A 17,855-nucleotide genomic window follows, 5' to 3' on the forward strand; every position below is an offset into this window, starting at 1 on the left:
ACCACTGCCACCCAGTGGTCGTATATGTAGCCTACATCCTAATGTCTCATTGGCTATAACCATATCATGGATGTAATTGTATCCTGATTCCTGCCTAAACAAAATAAATAAACGGGACGTTCTTCGCCTCAACTTTCGTTAGGACGGTAGTACAGTAGGCTACTTGGGGCCCTTGCGAAAATACTTTGGGCCATACCACAAACATGTCCACGTTTATTTTTTGTTGATTGACATAAAACCCAAACATAATGTACCAAATGCTCACAGTAATATCCAGTACGCGTAAATGATACCGGGGGGCGTTCCCGTGATGATGTCGAGCGCTGGGACAGAAAAGTACAATTCGTCAAGATGGCCTCGCTCCCTTTGCTCAGAGTTGCACTTCTTGTGTCATTTTCAGTGTTTTTAACCGTTTTGTTGGGGCTCGGACTGCCTGCATTACTGAACGTTGCAGCGAGAGCTTGCGGTTTTCCAGAGACTAGTGTAACCGAGTGCATAGTTTTGCTGTATGCAGTTTTTGTGCTGTATGTCGCGACACCTCGAATTCCCAGAGGATCGGTTGAGGTACGATATGAACTGGCTGTTGCCATCTGCATGTGCAGAAGAGACGTCACATATGACTCGAGCAAGTGTTTAGAACCTGTACATATGTCCTGCTTATTTATTTTCTACTAGGCATACACAATGGAGGTTCTAATCGTAGTTGTATGTAGGATTATCATACAACTACATATTGTATAATAACACATGCACATAGTGCAGCGTATTAATAAGCTGATTGATTGATTGAAAACTTTATTAACAGATTGCAGAATGGGTACAATACAGTACAGCTCAATACACACAATTGTTAAGGGGATGCAAGCCTAGTACAGTCAGCCTGCATTGTTTTCTATATATTGCTTGCAACGGTGAGTGCATTTTAATTTGTTTAACAAATCATTCCTATCCACTCTTCCCTACACCTGTAAGTAAAATATCAACTACTTATAGACTTACTGTATTAACCTGTGTGTTATGTTCTGGTCAATATTTCCTAAAAGTGAAATTATACAATTAAATTTTTTTGGCCTTGGTTTATTTTCTGTGAAGAACATACTACAATAATACACGCTGCACTCCCCTACACGTTTATAATTAGGCCTACATATTAATGTTTGTCTAGATTGTTTGTAATTGAGATAAAGTTGACATCTGTTAAAAAATATTTGTACATGAATTGTTGTGGCGTTATTGTTTTTGTTGTGGGTCTCTCTCTGATGTAAACAAGACGAAAGTCTTTCTCTGGTCTGCATCCCCTTAACAATTGTGTGTATTGAGCTGTACTGTATTGTACCCATTCTGCAATCTGTTAATAAAGTTTTCAATCAATCAATCAATCAAACTCTCTCTCTCTCTCTCTCTCTCTCTCTCTCTCTCTCTCTCTCTCTCTCTCTCTCTCTCTCTCTCTCTCTCTCTCAGGTGAAGGGTAAAGCAGTATTCATAACGGGGTGTGATAGTGGTTTTGGTCATGCACTGGCCAAACATTTGCACAAGATGGGCTTCACAGTCTTTGCTGCATGTCTTCTTAAGGTATGATTTAAAGGGGTAGTTCATCCAATATTCTAAAGAACATATTTCCCCCCTTCCAGCTGGAGTGCTATCTATTCATCCAGATCGTTTCTGTGTGTTTTAACTAGTTTTGGATATATCTGCCATAGAGATGGAGCTGAATGGCACTTGGTTTGTGGCGCTGAAAGCACCAGGAAGATATATTTGAAAGAGAGCAATGTCTCTTTCCAGAAATCATGACCCGGTTACTACAGACCTTTTTGTCAGTAGGAATAATTTTCTACTGAACTACACCCCCATTCATTATTATGGGGGGTGTAGTTCAATAGATAATACATGGACTGCATATAGAACTTTTATCCAAAGCGCTTTACAACTTAGGGGTTAGGTGTCTTGCTTAAGGACACACAACATGTTCGTTAACTTCCTGTCACTGTAGTATAAACATGTTCTTTAACGTTAGGTTATGACTATAACCAAGTTCTGTTAGTTAGGGGCGATGCTTGGCATCGCCTTCTGCACTATCTCGCGTACGTGCACGCGTACTGAATAAACCACAAATGTACCTCTAATACCAGTATTAGTCTGACCACACCCCTCATCAGCTTACCTTCATAAGCAGGTGTGTGGTCACCTGCTCTCCTCCTTCCCAAGCTTTCACCACAAGGTGAGGACAAGGGCTGCAGCGGCGTCCGATGCCAAGCATCGCCCCTAACTAACAGAACTTGGTTATAGTCATAACCTAACGTTCTGTATCGTTAGTGGCTTAGCTTGGCATCGCCTTCTGCACAAGGGAGGCCAAGCGGAGCCACTTGGCTGACAAATACACCCCGCTGACAGCCCCCCAAAACCATCAGAACAGGGCGGGCCGAGCCCCCCCGACCCCCCCTAATGGAGGGTAGCCCCCCTATTAGGGACGTCACGGGAGGGCGACGGACCCGACCGTGCGAAGAGGCACTCAAGCAACTCAACGCACAGGGTGAGCAGACCGTGGCTTGACCCACGACTACACACACGCACAACCCGCATGCCACCCGGGAACGAACGGAGGAACAACCTCGTTACTGCCCCCAGAATCACGGGGTCAAGGGCAAACCCAACCCCGTGGCAAGGCCGTAGCAGCGGAGCACGAAGGAAGACCCAGACCCACCAAAAGGACTGGACTCCCTGGAATGGGGGCCCGGAGAAGTCCATGATGCCAGCATCAAGACCCCACCAGGTGGGCACGTAGTGCCCCGCCCCCCACATCGCCAGCGTATTCGGACAAAGGCCCCTCAGTTACTGCACCTGGTATTCCCAGGCGGAACCAACCAGGCCAGTAAGCCGAGCGGGCCCCGTCCCCCCAATAGTACACCGCCTGGCACACTGACCCTGCAGAATAGGCAGTCAGCATGGCCGTAAGCACACAAAAAAGGTTAACCAACGGAAGCAGGCAGCGCACCGGGGAAAAACCAGGCAACAGGCTGTTAACCCTAGCCTGGAGACTGCGGACGAGACAGGCGCCAGAGGGGACAGCTGAACACAGCCGCCCCGGCGGAAGGAGCGTAAGCTGGCGGTGTTGCATGACCAAGCCTCCATTTAACAACCCCCACCCAGAGGGGTCGAGGCAGAGAAGGCTGACACGATTGGCAGACGTCATGAACGTGCAGGGGCACCCTCAACCGGTGAACCCGGGAGTCGACACTGCTCCAACACACCAGGGAATCAACCACCTCGGTGTTACCCAATGCGGTGGTTGTTCCTATAACCCCTCAAGAAAAAACTCCAAAACACACCTGCGGGTATACACCGGCTATACCGCAGTACAAGTGTTTCAGTTTCCAAAAAGGGTTAACCCAGGCCTACGGGTCGCAAACATCACTTCGGACCGGGCCTGGCGGTACGGGAAGCACAGGGTCACCAGAGGAGGTCAAAAAACCACCCCCACAGGCCCCTCTTCGCCATGCGTGAGAGAGGAGCGAAAAACAATGGAGAACCAGCCCCTAAGCACACCGTACCTGGTATTCCCCGGCGGTCTCCCAACCAAGTACTAACCAGGACCAACCTGTGTAGCGGCCGAGATCCGACGAGATCGAGCGCGTACAGAATGGCATGGCTGTAAGCCATGACGACAGTGCTGAGTAAAAACATACCCAACCAGGGTCTCCATAGCGCTTAACCCTGTGACACCCAGACCGACCTGGCATTTTTCCCCCTGAAAAAAGCCCAAGTCCCTCAGGGTACCAGAACAGCAGATCTGCATCCCCGGCGGACAACGGGTTCAACTGATCTGGACCAGCGTGACCAGAACCAGTCCCGTGCCCTAACCACGCCGACATGCCTACTCCAGGAGAAGGGCAGATATGCGTGTTGATCTTAACATGAAAAGAAGGCGCCACCCAGACGTCGGGACGAACCGCGCCTGGTGGCCCACCCCAAGGGCGTGAGACCCCACTACATATGTTCAGATCCATCCCGTCATCATCCCCCAGACATGAACGAGGATCCGTCGACAACCCACCCAGGTCATGGGATGTGGTCGCCGGAAGAGGAAAAACCCCCATCTCAGTTGCTTTATAAAAACGCTGTTTCAACCACAAGCAACTAAGGCGTGCCAGTCAATCGCCTGTTTACAGCGAGCTAGCACTATACGTGCGTCGGGACACACCCCCATCAATGAACAGGCTATTTAGACCTGTCATTGAATCCCCAAGGCGCCCAGGGGAACGACAAGAGGGGTGTGACACTCCCTAACTCCAACACTTCTGGAATAGAAAGAAGGAAGCATCAACAGTATGTATCCCAGTCTACACAGCCGGGGTAAAAAATTTTCACATTTTTACATCCCACCACCCTCCCATAGGAAAGAGACGGGGATCCCCAGAGAGACTTCCCACGCGAGCTGTACAGATTGAAAAGAATATATTGCACCTTGAGCCATGTAAAAAACTGGTTTTAGGGCCTCCGGGGAAGAGGCACCGAACCCATACACACTCAATAAACGAATTGAATCGAATATACATACAATAGAAAAGGACCCTTCTAGAGGGTCCACTCACTTTGACAATCTGAGGAGGAAGGCTCTGTACTCTGATGGAGGCTTCCTCACATGGATCACATGGAAGAAGGAGTCCGAACTCACAGAAGGCCTGAGTAGGCGCTTGGTGAGGAGGAGCCCTGACCACCCCCCCTGAAAACAGATCCATCACATGGACCTGAACAGCACACGGAAGTCCTACCAACAGAGACGCGCACGGTGACGTACTCTATGGCGGGGGAATTCCTGCGGTGCACACGCCCAATATACCAGGCCGTGGGACCAGGAACTCCCTCCCCCCCCCCCCCCCCCCCCCCCGTAACGTGCCGAACCGCCACGTGACGGGAACCTTGAAGGACAGGGGGTGTACCCCTGACCGACAGAACAATGGGGAGAGGAAAGGTTACCAGTTCACCCCTTTACGACCCCACACCCATGATACGACGTAACGACAAAAAGAGAATATGACACAGTCATAGTCAGCACTATGAAGCGTTTCACAGCTCCACACAGCGCACGAGCTAACCTGCTATCTGATTTTTACTAAGGAAAAACACAGAATAGAGAGGGCTCTAAGAACCCCGGTCCAACATACACATGTGCTTCTGTGGCCAGTACAACCCAGTTGTAGGTCACATGACACACACAACCCATCATCATCACAATGAGAGAATACATCATTCTTGATTAGTATCGACCACAGGCCTTGCTAAGCACACATGACCGCAACCAAACCAATTTCCCTTTAGGAAATAAGTTTCTCCAGCAGATTTAGCACAACCTCAGCAATCAAGCTGAGAGTTACATCGTATCCCTACCACACAAAAGACACAATTAATGCACAACATGTCTGATAGGAGGTGATAAAGTCCCCAGGGAACCGGGGGGGGAAAAAACACAATCCTCCTATTTTACCCTCAATACGGCCAGTTAAAACAGGAAAACCTGTTAATGTGTGAACTCACTGTCCATTGTCATTACAGTCTGAGAAAGAACATTCTTTTACTCACTCGTCACCAAGCATAGCTTCATAGGTTAGTTGCCTTAGTAGTGAGTACACGGTACACATAAACACCATGATGTTTCTCACACAACAACCAGATCAATACATCACGACCTGCACGGAGAAGCTACTGCCAGTGACAAAAACAGCTCACACACAACCCGCAACGTATCTCAAATGCATTGCAACAACACACGTTTTGGGAAAAAACACCGTCATTCACAATACATTTAGCAAGGTAAAACCAGAAGACGTGTTATGAGGGTCTGGCCAACCCCGTACCTGCCCGGAACGCAGATCAGCGAAGTGCAGTCACAAGCCACCGTAGAACACAGCCCTCTTTGTTGACGCAATCCCCGTCTAGGCTCAGGCAGGGTTGACGAACATCCCCTGTCAAGGATGACGTCGTGGTCAAGAGTGTAAAACATGTTAAAAATCAAAGCACGTTCAACAGAATAGCATCAAGCTAACGGCTGCTCCAACCGTTCGGGTGCTATCGCTTCCGCTCGCGAGACGCCGATCTACGACGCACGCGATCAGGAGCGAGCTCCCGGCGGCGCGCGAGAAGCCAAGCTACCCCGCGCCAGGCCACCGACCGGCTAACCGTAAGCTATGAACATGTAAACAATGACATAACACTCACCCAGACAGGCCGCCGTTCTGAACCCTCCTCACTTTTTAAGAGAAAAGAGAAAACAAGACGTCAACACCGCTTCACAACGGTGACATTAACACGTCCGGCGGAATCAGCACAGTACCAACTGGCCTGTATAGCTGACTTTGAACATGAATCTGCCGCTATCGCACATTACATGCACATATCCCCTCGTGAAGGAATACTCTCATTTGGATATGAAAGATGGGGTCTTAACACGGTGACAGAGAGAATCCACTCGTCCAGAACACACAGGGATCACCAGTGTCAATGGTCGCGGCCCACTAGTTAAAACTATAATGGTCGCCAGACCAAGGCCTTCTGTCGCCTAGACGGCTAAACAAAGGACCCTAGCCTGGGGCCGGTTTCCATAAACTTTGTCTAGTAGCCCCCATAGCACTAACAGACAAGTGGAGCCCGCCAGCAAACACTACTCACCCAACCTGGAACGCACCGCTCCTCACAACAGCGGCATGTCCGACAGTTCAGCTGTGGCCTGACAGGTTTCACCCCAACAAACACAGCAAGGAACTGCAGTTGAGAAGCATGCAGCGGCGTGCTCCCAATACGAAAACCGGTGGAGGGTTTGTAGAATGATCATCATCTTCTAGACACTCCAGTACGAAGACAATATCGCCGTATTTTCTCGAAAATAGTGAGAGAGAAAATAAAGATATGATGTCAACGTATCCTTGTTTCCCAAGCTGTTCCTAATCCAATTTCTTCCATCATGGTGTCAAGTGTGGGGATCTACCGAGGCACCTCTTCCTTGTGGTGAAAGCGAGAAGGAGGAGAGCAGGTGACCACACACCTGCTTATGAAGGTAAGCTGATGAGGGGTGTGGTCAGACTAATACTGGTATTAGAGGTACATTTGTGGTTTATTCAGTACGCGTGCACGTACGCGAGATAGTGCAGAAGGCGATGCCAAGCTAAGCCACTAACGATACAGAACTTCCTGCCACTGTAGTAAAACATGTTCTTTAACTTCCTGTCACTGAAGTATAAACATGTTCTTTAACTTCCTGTCACTGAAGTAAAAACATGTTCTTTAACTTCCTGCCACTGTAGTATAAACATGTTCTTTAACTTCCTGTCACTGAAGTAAAACATGTTCTTTAACTTCCTGTCACTGAAGTATAAACATGTTCTTTAACTTCCTGTCACTGTAGTATAAACATGTTCTTTAACTTCCTGTCACTGAAGTATAAACATGTTCTTTAACTTCCTGCCACTGTAGTATAAACATGTTGTTTAACTTCCTGCCACTGTAGTATAAACATGTTCTTTAACTTCCTGTCACTGTAGTATAAACATGTTCTTTAACTTCCTGTCACTGAAGTATAAACATGTTCTTTAACTTCATGTCACTGTAGTATAAACATGTTCTTTAACTTCCTGTCACTTAAGTAAAACATGTTCTTTAACTTCCTGCCACTGTGGTATAAACATGTTCTTTAACACTTTAACTGCCGGAAGACGTGTTTAGGCGTCCTTCCCCGCCATGCTCAAGTTGCCGAAGACGCCGTAACTCGTCTTTGATATCAATATTTCAAAAATCTGTGATCGGATTCATATTTCCCATCCGCTGGCCTGAGACCCACCAAAAAGCCCCACTGAACCCTCTAGCGGTTCAAGAGCGCCATCTGGTGGCCGATCGGCGCAATCGCCAAACAGGAAGTTACTTGGACGATGTGCTGTTCAACCATATTACTTCCGGGCACTCGGTATATGTCCCGGCACTCTAGCTCGTCACAATACATAGCGATCCGTTGCCAATAACTCGATAAACAACATGATTTGGACGTATATACCATTATACAACCTGGAAATGGACCGGGTATTCCAACATCCCATAATAGGAAAATGTATACTCCACGCTCATCGCCCAACGGCGCGAGGAAGATACGGTAAGATTCAGCGTTATTTTTCAATGTCTTCTATACTAACTGATCTGATGAACATTTGACCCACATTAGATGAATGGTATAACGCTGCCCACGGAATTATAAACGCCCCCTCGCCCATCCGGTCAACATCAGATGACGTGTAGTAACTTCCAGAAGTCCGTCCAGTTGGATTTTTTTATATCGCGCCGATTGCTATCAAACTGTATTTGATCATCAATATAATGCATTTGGGGCTATAAATCACGTTCTGGAGAAAGCTGCAGAAAGAGATGAAAACATACTTATACTTTAGATCATATTTTAGTATGAATATGTGAATGAAAAAGTTTAACGTTCATACACCCTGAACAATACATATAGGACATTGAATGGGCCCTAATAATGGCAATTTAGCAATAGAATTAAAAAAGTTATAGCCCTGCAAAGAAGGGGAACTTCTCCATAGACAAATAGAGCTGGCAACCTATGGTATATCATGAATTTAGCCTTAGGCAATCAAAGTGTTAACTTCCCGTCACTGAAGTATAAACATGTTCTTTAACTTCCTGCCACTGTAGTATAAACATGTTCTTTAACTTCCTGTCACTGAAGTAAAAACGCATTATTTTTGATATTCCAAGTGAAAGTGAAAAGAGGTTAAAGAATTGCGTCCTACCTCCTTCCAGGATCGGGGTGGAGAGGGGGCGCGGGAGCTGGAGGAGGTTCACTCTGAGCGCATGAAGGTGGTGCAGCTGGACGTGTGCAGCGAGGAGCAGGTGAACCAGGCTGTGGAATATGTCAAAGACAACCTGGAGGACTCCCAGAGAGGTAATAATAATAATAATAATAATAAACGATAACCTACTGCATCCCCTCCAGGAACCCGGCTAACCACCAATGGGATAAAGGGAGAGTCCACATTTTTAAGAGGCCTATCATATTCCTCACAAACTGGATGTCCCTTTTTATTTATTTATTTAATTGTATTATTTATTTATTTAGATATGAAATGTTAGCATGTGTTAGTTGTGGGCATAGTCAATTGACCATATTCACACGACAGCCATTTGTCGGATCAGGGTGGAAAGGAATCCCAATTTGGACTTTACTGTTACATTTGCATTTTCGTTGTACTGTACATGTGCTGTATAATGACTATAAATTTGAATCTAATCTAATCTAAAACATAGTTGTCTAATCTAAAAACCTGAATTTCTCCAAGGGTATCAATAAAGGAATATCATATCTTATCGTATCTTAACTCATTCAGGGCAGAGGCCTTTCCCCATCTTGCTCTAGCTAGGCCAGGTTTCCATTACATAATTTCACTGTGCGTCACCTTGTTTGTAGAGCTATATCTATATTCTATATTCTAGCTATGGATACAATACTATGGTCATTTGACAGTAACTCTCTTCTGTCCAAGATGCAAAAAAGAATAAATGTTTTCATGAATACGTTCGCGCGTCATGCCGTGGTGAATATAAGTATAATTGCGGAATGATCCGGGCTAATTCCTGGGAGGCCGGCTACAGGGCGCAACGTGAATTCTACTAAAAGCATTGGCATTTCGTCCCTGGACACGCTACTATTTCCAAATCAAATGTATATAATAGGTATTATGTCTCATCATGAATGCATGAAAGGGGGGGGGGGGTCGTTTCTGATGCTTTGATTGCCAGTAACAGCATTCGCTATTACCACAACACACCGATCAGCATGTGTAGAGAAGGACAGCTCCAATTTACGATGTACCTTTGCAGCTGAGCCGTCTTTTAGGCAACTGCTAAGGTATAGTCTGGGAAGCCCTCACGCGTGTATCACTTCCGCAACGGATTTGATTTCCGGGGTTGGCCTGATTGGCCACGACGGCCACGTGACACGCTGCGGGCCCGCCCCGCAGCAGTGGCCGAGGCGGCAACGCCAGAGGCTGCTGTGTTTCACTGCCGCTTTCCCACTTCAACGCCGCAGCAGCATTGTCGCGCCTAGCACAGTCTCTTAACAGTAACAGTAAGAAGCATTAATGTTGCTGAATTGACACGTTTAATCACTTTTCCCACTGCGTTACCAGTGGCGCGACGCTGGAGTTCACTTCGCCTTTCACATTGCGCCACGCTTATGCCGTCTAGCACAGTCTCTAACAGTAACAGTAGTCTGACCAGTTTGTTTTGTGATGTTTGTAATCTTGTTTAGAAACACGGGTCTCTTGTCCATTGATGGATATATAATGGATATATTTTGTCTGGCACAGTGGTGTAATGGTTAGTGCTCATTCCTGTCAAGCGGACGACCCGAGTTCGAAACCCTGCGTGTCTAATATTATTTTTTTTGTAATATAATATTAATGACTGTATACGCAAAAGTAGCCTAGTTTTATTTATTTTTTATCCACTTTTTCTCCCATTTTCTATATTTTTCTCCCATCCCAATTTCGTATCATCCAATTCAACCCTCCCCTGTCACGAACGCTGTTTCTTGCCTCCCACAAGCCGGCTGCAATGTGGACTAAGTCATACATAGCACAAGTCCCCTCCGGTACTCGAGGTAACAGCAGTCGCATCTTTTCACCTGCGCAGCTCGATGTCTCAGTGGCGAGGAGTAACGCGTGGGAGGCTCACGCTGCCCCCGACACTTCCTGATTCTACTGCGCAGGCGCACCAACCGACCTGTAGGAGTCGCTGTCCACAACGCCCGATCCCCACCCATCAGTTTCCCACCCCCTAATACGGCCAATGTGTATTAGTATGAACGACCAGCTAAACTGAAAGCAATGTGGAGCGCTGGGCTCGAACGCGAGCCCAGCGTCTCCGCATTCGTGGCGAGCGCCTTGCCCACTACGCCACGTAGCCGCCCTAAAGTAGCCTAGTTTTAAGTTAAAATATTATAAATCTACATGCATTGAGGATGTCATTCTTTATATAGCTCTCAAAGTGCACCAGATTGAAGCATTTACAATTTTACATCGCAAAAAATCTTTTTTGAAAAAGGGGGGATTCGTGAGAGGTATGAGGACTAACCATTACACCACGGTGGCAGATAAATAAAATATCCATTATATATCCATTAATGGACAAGAGAGCCGTACGTCGGCCGTCTAATGAAGTTAGATTTATACAGTACACTTTGACTGCTGAATTGACACGTTTAACTTATTCATTCTTTAATTCAGCAACATTAATGCTTCTTACTGTTACTGTTAAAGACTGTGCTAGGCGCGACAATGCTGCTGCGGCGTTGAAGTGGGAAAGCGGCAGTGAAACACAGCAGCCTCTGGCGTTGCCGCCTCGGCCGCTGCCGCGGGGCGGGGCCGCGGCGTGTCACGTGGCCGTCGCGGCCAATCAGGCCAACCCCGGAAATCAAATCCGTTGCGGAAGTGATACACGCAGCCCTCACAGAGAAGTGAGCTTGTAGAACGCCAAGGTACATTGAAACTGACAAACCCAGCCCAAACCTTTATTTTTATAAAAAAAAAATCTTGGCTATATCTTTATTCTTATATTTTATTCTTATTATCCTGCCTGTCCCTCTCCTCTCCTGTTGCTCCTATGACACCTGCATTTCCCCGATTAATAAAGATCCATCTTAGGATGAACTGAAGGGACATCACGTTTGTGACAAATCAGATAGGCTTCTTGAAAAGGTTGACTGTCCCTTTAACTTGCAATGATGCCTCCTGCTTGGGTGTACAGGTGCCAATTGACCATATTCACATGGCGGCCAATCCTGCCAAGATCATGGTCAGTTCATAAATATAACTCTGAGCGCAGCGACAAGTGGCGATCCTGAGTGATGTGCGATGCCAGTGGTAGCCCTGCTGCAGAATTTAAAACATTGGCCCAGTCGCCACAGAGCTATTTTAGAGCTGTCATTACCTTGCTAATATGTCCATGCTACTATGCACTCGAGACTGTAGCACTCAAGTTCAACACTCAGGTTTGACGAACAATCTCACTGACGGTCGTACCCTTCCTGCTGACTTGTACAGAACCTGTAAGTCGCTTTGGATAAAAGCATCAGCTAAATTACTAAATGTAAATGTAAATCATCTGAAAGCAGCTTAAAGGGGACAATGGCGGAAACGCAAAACCTCACTTTTTTGAGAAAACAAAGTGTTGTTTTCTTGCAGAATGCAATTTTTGTAACGATACCCAATACAATACACTGCTTTTGGCTATTGGAAAATATCTTGCAGACAGACTGAATAGGTGCAAATAGGAGGTTTCTCATCATCCAAAGTGAAAACCGAAATTTGCAGGAGGTTTTGCGTTTCAGCCATCGATATTATGTATCTTTTCAAAGATATTTTCATGACTTTTAGATTTTTTGCAAAGAAACTAGTCTAAATGTAATTGTAATTATTTATTTTCCAGCACCTATTTCTTCCCTTGCATTCAACACTCATATCCAACAAGTCCTGGTGGGTTTCGCACACAGCAAATGTGTAATGGATTATTTCCTTCCCTGTCTGGCTAACCCCACACACCCAAGAGTACAGAACCTTTAGAAACTGGGTGGGTACATTAGGCAAGCGGTGGATAGGCACGTCTGTGCAGCTTGTTTAGACTCATTCACCTGAAGACTTCAAACTCTGGCAAACGGTAAGGAGGACATTGTGTAATCCCCCCCCCCCCCTGCCCCAAGCGCCAAAATAACGTTTCAGGAATTATTTTATTGTCATCACATCCTTTATACATTGTACTTTGGACTCTTGACTGATCGCAATCCATGATTACTCTGAATGACCAGCATCGTTCCTTCCCCCAGGGCTGTGGGCTGTGGTGAACAATGCGGGCGTGTCCACGTTCGGAGAGGTGGAGTTCACCACCATGGACACGTACCGGCAGGTGTCAGAGGTCAACCTGTGGGGCACCATCAGGGTCACCAAGGCCCTCCTGCCTCTCATCCGCAGGGCCAAAGGTCAGCGTGAGGAAGTTCAAGTGATTTACATTCAGATTCAGATTCAGATTTATTTTGCCATTATGCAATAAGTACAATGGAATTCTTACTCTCTGTTTGCTCCACAGCATAAATGAATAAAAAAAGCAACAATTTACAGAATAAAAAAGCAGGTTTTTATATACAATAAATAAACTGTCTGCGGTATGTGCAATAACATAAGTACAACTAAGTATAAATAAATAAAAATAAGTACACATTTGACGAGCTAAAATAATTATTATATTGCACAGTATACTGATGCAGGAGGGTGCAGTAAAGTGGCTGAGCATTGTAGCAGCATTTGAGTCCAATTGGGAGTACAGGGCTGAGAAAAATGTCAATATTTATCGTTTATCAGCGTGATTGTGTTGTTATTTATTGTCATATATAGTGAATCTTGCTATCTAAATTAATAACAAAAAGCAAATATTAAGTTGAATACAAGTTCCAATACAATTAACATCTTTTGGATTATTTAATGAATACCGTAAAAATAAATTCATATATCAATAATTTTTTCAGGCCATCTGATAGCTGGCTTGTGATGTTAACATGCAGGGATAAAACGACGGAATGTATTGCTGTCCGTTGCTTTGTGTTTAATTACAGTCTAGCTTGTGTAATTATACGTTTGCAGAAACAACAGCTTTGCTGCGGGCGGTGATGTTTCCCGTCGGCTCCGAGAGGTCATCCTCTCCAAACCTTTCAGTTCATCCAAACGGATAAAAGTCTTGCGGAGACACATCGTCAGCCCTGTCCAACAAACTGATACTTATAAAAGTAATTTAAAACAGATGTAGAGCAGGGTATCTGCTGGGTATTAAACTTAAAAAGTATTTAATTCATTATTCTCAATTTAAGGTATTACTCATTTGCACAGGTATAACATTTTTGGGGGGGCAGCCCGGCTGTCGGGAGAAGAAATAATATAAAATTCATTGAAATGTTTTTGTATTCAAGTCCTTGTTTTATGCGGGGCTACCGGGAGCTTAGTGCGTCTGGCGAGAGCTTGTATGGAAGACGCAAGAAGTAAAATTGGTGCCCAAGTGCAGCTGCCAGTTCAGTGTCGCTATGTTGCTAGTTTTTGTTAGTCGTGAAATTGGTATTATATTTTGCTCTAAGTGGTCTTAACACATTGGTTTTTCATCCGTCCAGCCTGACATTATCATTCGGAATTTTTCACAGATTTCACAACGTGTGTGTGTGTGTGGCGTTAGGCGCTGAGCGCGGCACGAATAAATTATTTTTCAGCCTGCTTTTGTATCGTGCTTAAGAACACAAATACTCTCGATAATCTAGCGTTTATTTGAAAATGATTCATAAATCAGCCGGAAAATGACAATGTGTTTTGTGTATTCCAGTAAATGGCTATTTTCGCAGAATTTCTCTGAAATTACTAGAACTCTCCGAAACTATACTTGTATTCAAAACGGTATAAAACGGAAATGTACTGATAAAAAAACAATCCGTTTCATACATGTTGACTGCAAGCAAGTCATTGATAAGCAACGGGTGTATTAGACACATCATTTAAGATATAGTTTATGCGTTCGCAAATGTGCTTGTCCTCCCATTGATTAACGTGGTGGCATCCTAGCGATAAATCGTCATATCCGGCTGGCAACCAATGTGTTAAGAGATCTTAAATGCAAATTGTTGAAACCTGCAGATACCCTGTAGAGAGACAGGCATAACAGATCAATGTAGAGGCACCTTAAGGGTTCTATCAAACCTGCTTTTGATTCTGATTCATTAGAAAAAGATTCAGCGCATCATATAATCATCGATTCAATAGGCTATACGTTTCAAAGGTTTTATAGACACTCAAACATGACAGGGTTCACTCAGTTTAAAACCTCACACCAAGACATGAGCTCACACAATGTTAGTAAATAAACAAAGACTATTTTCACAGTTACACAGTTTGATTTCCACATTTGTATTGACATTTCAGCCTCTTAAAGCATGATTTAATCAGTTAGATATTTGGCTGAATAAGTGCAAGATTGAAGACTTAATGTTTAAAACACTAAATAATGTAAAATACTTGGAATGCGTTAAGCAAAGTGTTTCAAGACATGAGGGATTCTTTTATATTATTACATGGCGTTTTAACATTTGCAAAAATGCTTGATTGTGATTAGTCAATAGCGCTCTGTTGCCCATAGCAGCGGTCAATTATTTCTCGATAATTCACCGCTGCTATGGGCAACGCGCAATAATGACCGCTGTTAGGGGCAACGGAGCGCTATTGTCAATCACAATCAAGCATTTTGATCGCAGTCACGAAAGCTAAGATCAGCATATGCACAGCTGCACTACATCAGGTGCAATCAGACCACACACCTGCCGTCTGCCGATGACAGAGGAGCAACAGAAAACAACTGCGTCTGCATTTGATCTCGTCTTGTCGATGGTGTAAAATGAATTACGTATATTAGTAAGTTAGCCCTGTAATAAGCGGGATAATGTATAGCTATACTCGGTCATTGTCGCAAAATAATTGACCTTCACTGCGTTTAGAACACCTCGGCTGCGCCTCGTGTTCCAGTCGGTCAATTATTTTGTGACAATGACCCCTTACTTATTATACATATAATATTCATATTTAATAATAATACAATACTAATATTAGTATATTGTTTTATATTATTATTTTGTATTATTCATAGCAATTATTATTCAATGCAAACATAATTATAATAAAGAAATAGGCCCAGGTATTTGAACTTTGCTAAAATGTAACCGCTTCCCTTTTCAAACCTTTATGAGGCTGTAAAGAAATAGCCTAATATTGCTCTCATATCCTTATCTCGGTTTCAGACAATAGAGCCCTTTCTACCCTAGAGGTTGTTCTTGATAAGGATTCTCAGTCGAATGGAAAATTGGGTTTGTGTGGAATGCATTGCTTTTAGCAGGTTGCAAATGAAACAACGGTGCAGCTCAATCATTCACCTTGTTGGAGCTGCAGAGACTGTCCTGAAGACAGTTGAACTATGGACCTGCATACCTGACTGGCTTTCACTAACGGGCTTAAAGGAACATGCCAACTTTTGGGGAAATTCGCTTATTTGCCATCTACCCTGGAGTTAGACAAGCAGATACATAGCCTTTTCTTCTCTGTGCATGCATTAGGCTTAGGGAACAGCCGCACCGTTAGCCTAGCTTCATTACTAGCGTCATTCACTGGAAGTAGGTGTGTAGCCTACAGTAGTTCCCAACAGTCACGGAATACACTCCAAATACAACTCCAAAACATTCCTGTAAACATGTAGTGACCTGTGTATTTACCACGTGGAGAAACAAATTATAATAATTTGACATAATTTTAGTTTTCTAAGCAGATATATACTCTGAATTTTTTTTTGCCTGGGCTCAGTGATTTCCTCACCTCAATAGCCCTGTTTTTCAAAAAGCAACAGGGCTTTTGAGGTGATGAAATCACTGCGCCCAGGCAGCAGTGGTTCTGCAAAAAAAAAATCAGAGCATATATCTGCTTAGAAAACTAAAATGTCAACAAAAAGAAGTTATTTCTCCACATGGTAAATAAATACACAGGTCACAAACTGTTTACAGGAAAGTTTTGGAGTTTTATTTGGAGTATATTTCGTGACTGTTGGGAACTAGGCTACTCTGGCACACCTACTTCCAGTGAATGACGCTAAGCTAGGCTAACAGTGCGGCTGTTCCCTAAGCCTAATGCATGCACAGAGAAGAAAAGGGTATCTGCTTGTCTAATTCCAGGGTAGATGGCAAATAAACTAATTTCCCAAAAAGTTGGCGTGTTCCTTTAACCCAAAAATAATAATAATCCAAAACACTTAACCTGAGCTTCATGTGGTTTTTCCTTCTGGGTTCTGCTCTACTTAACTGTCATTTTTGAGTTTGAGAGTTGTACAGTATGTTGTATGTTGTAATGTTAGTGTAAACTACTAACAAGTCGATCGCAGTCAAGCAGCACCTGCTAACGGGTCTGACCTTTTAGCTCAGCTGGTTAGTGCAGCCGCCTGTGGATCCTATGGTCCCAGGTTCATTAGTCTATAGCAGGGGTCAGCAACCTTTTTGACATGGAGTGCCTGTTTGAAATATAGTTGTAACTAGTGTGCCTCAACAATATTCCATGCATCGTCCATGTAATTTTTTTTCTCATAATCAGGTATTTTTAATGATAATTTTTACATTATTACATCATTATTGTTATTGTTATTATTAACAATATTATTATGATGGTTGTATCAACCCTAAATCTGAGTTGGGGGGGGGGGAATGCAATGCAGACAAACAGCTGCATACAGTGCGACCATTTCACTCACATTTGCCCATTCATTTTTGGACACATCACACACGCAAAGGTCCAATACCGCCGCCTGGTGGTATGCGGCCGATGTCGCACTTCCTTTCTGACTCTGTGTATGACTCTGTGTATCATTGAAATTCCTCCGGGCGGAGTTTTTGAGTAACGTGGACCAAGGGGTATACCCGATCGCATTGAATCGCTTACGGGACGCCAGATTCATTATGTTGTGGGGGGTTATGGCGTGGGCCAAATGGACATACGATCTAGCAGATGGCAATCAAATAATTGGAATATTCTTTTTGGAATATCATCAGCCACAGGTAAGTGCAATTTAATGTCAATTTCAGCTTGGTTGTCCATTGTTTTCATAGCCTCCGCCCTGATCAGCGTATGCTGTTGTACTAACGAATGCCGTTATTGACAATCAATTAATCAGAAACATGATGGAACATAATATACCGAGCATATGCATTTGAATGTTTAATTATAGCGTGTATAGGGACGAAA

General features: G+C 44.4%; 1 protein-coding gene across 1 annotated transcript in view; it reads left to right on the forward strand.

The window, feature by feature from the left end:
* Positions 1–351: 351 nt before the first annotated feature.
* The window catches only part of bdh1 (3-hydroxybutyrate dehydrogenase, type 1), a gene marked incomplete at its 5' end in the record, with an annotated part of 33,222 nt that continues 15,718 nt past the window's right edge, over positions 352–17,855 (forward strand). The window contains 4 exons of the mRNA XM_084326696.1: positions 352–564; positions 1,462–1,572; positions 8,800–8,941; positions 12,878–13,030. Coding sequence (XP_084182822.1) covers positions 352–564; positions 1,462–1,572; positions 8,800–8,941; positions 12,878–13,030 — 619 coding nt within the window. The remainder of the gene's footprint in view (positions 565–1,461; positions 1,573–8,799; positions 8,942–12,877; positions 13,031–17,855) is intronic.

Source organism: Notolepis coatsorum, assembly GCF_963971535.1.
Source record: "Notolepis coatsorum genome assembly, chromosome: 12".
Classification (NCBI taxonomy): Eukaryota; Metazoa; Chordata; class Actinopteri; order Aulopiformes; family Paralepididae; genus Notolepis; species Notolepis coatsorum.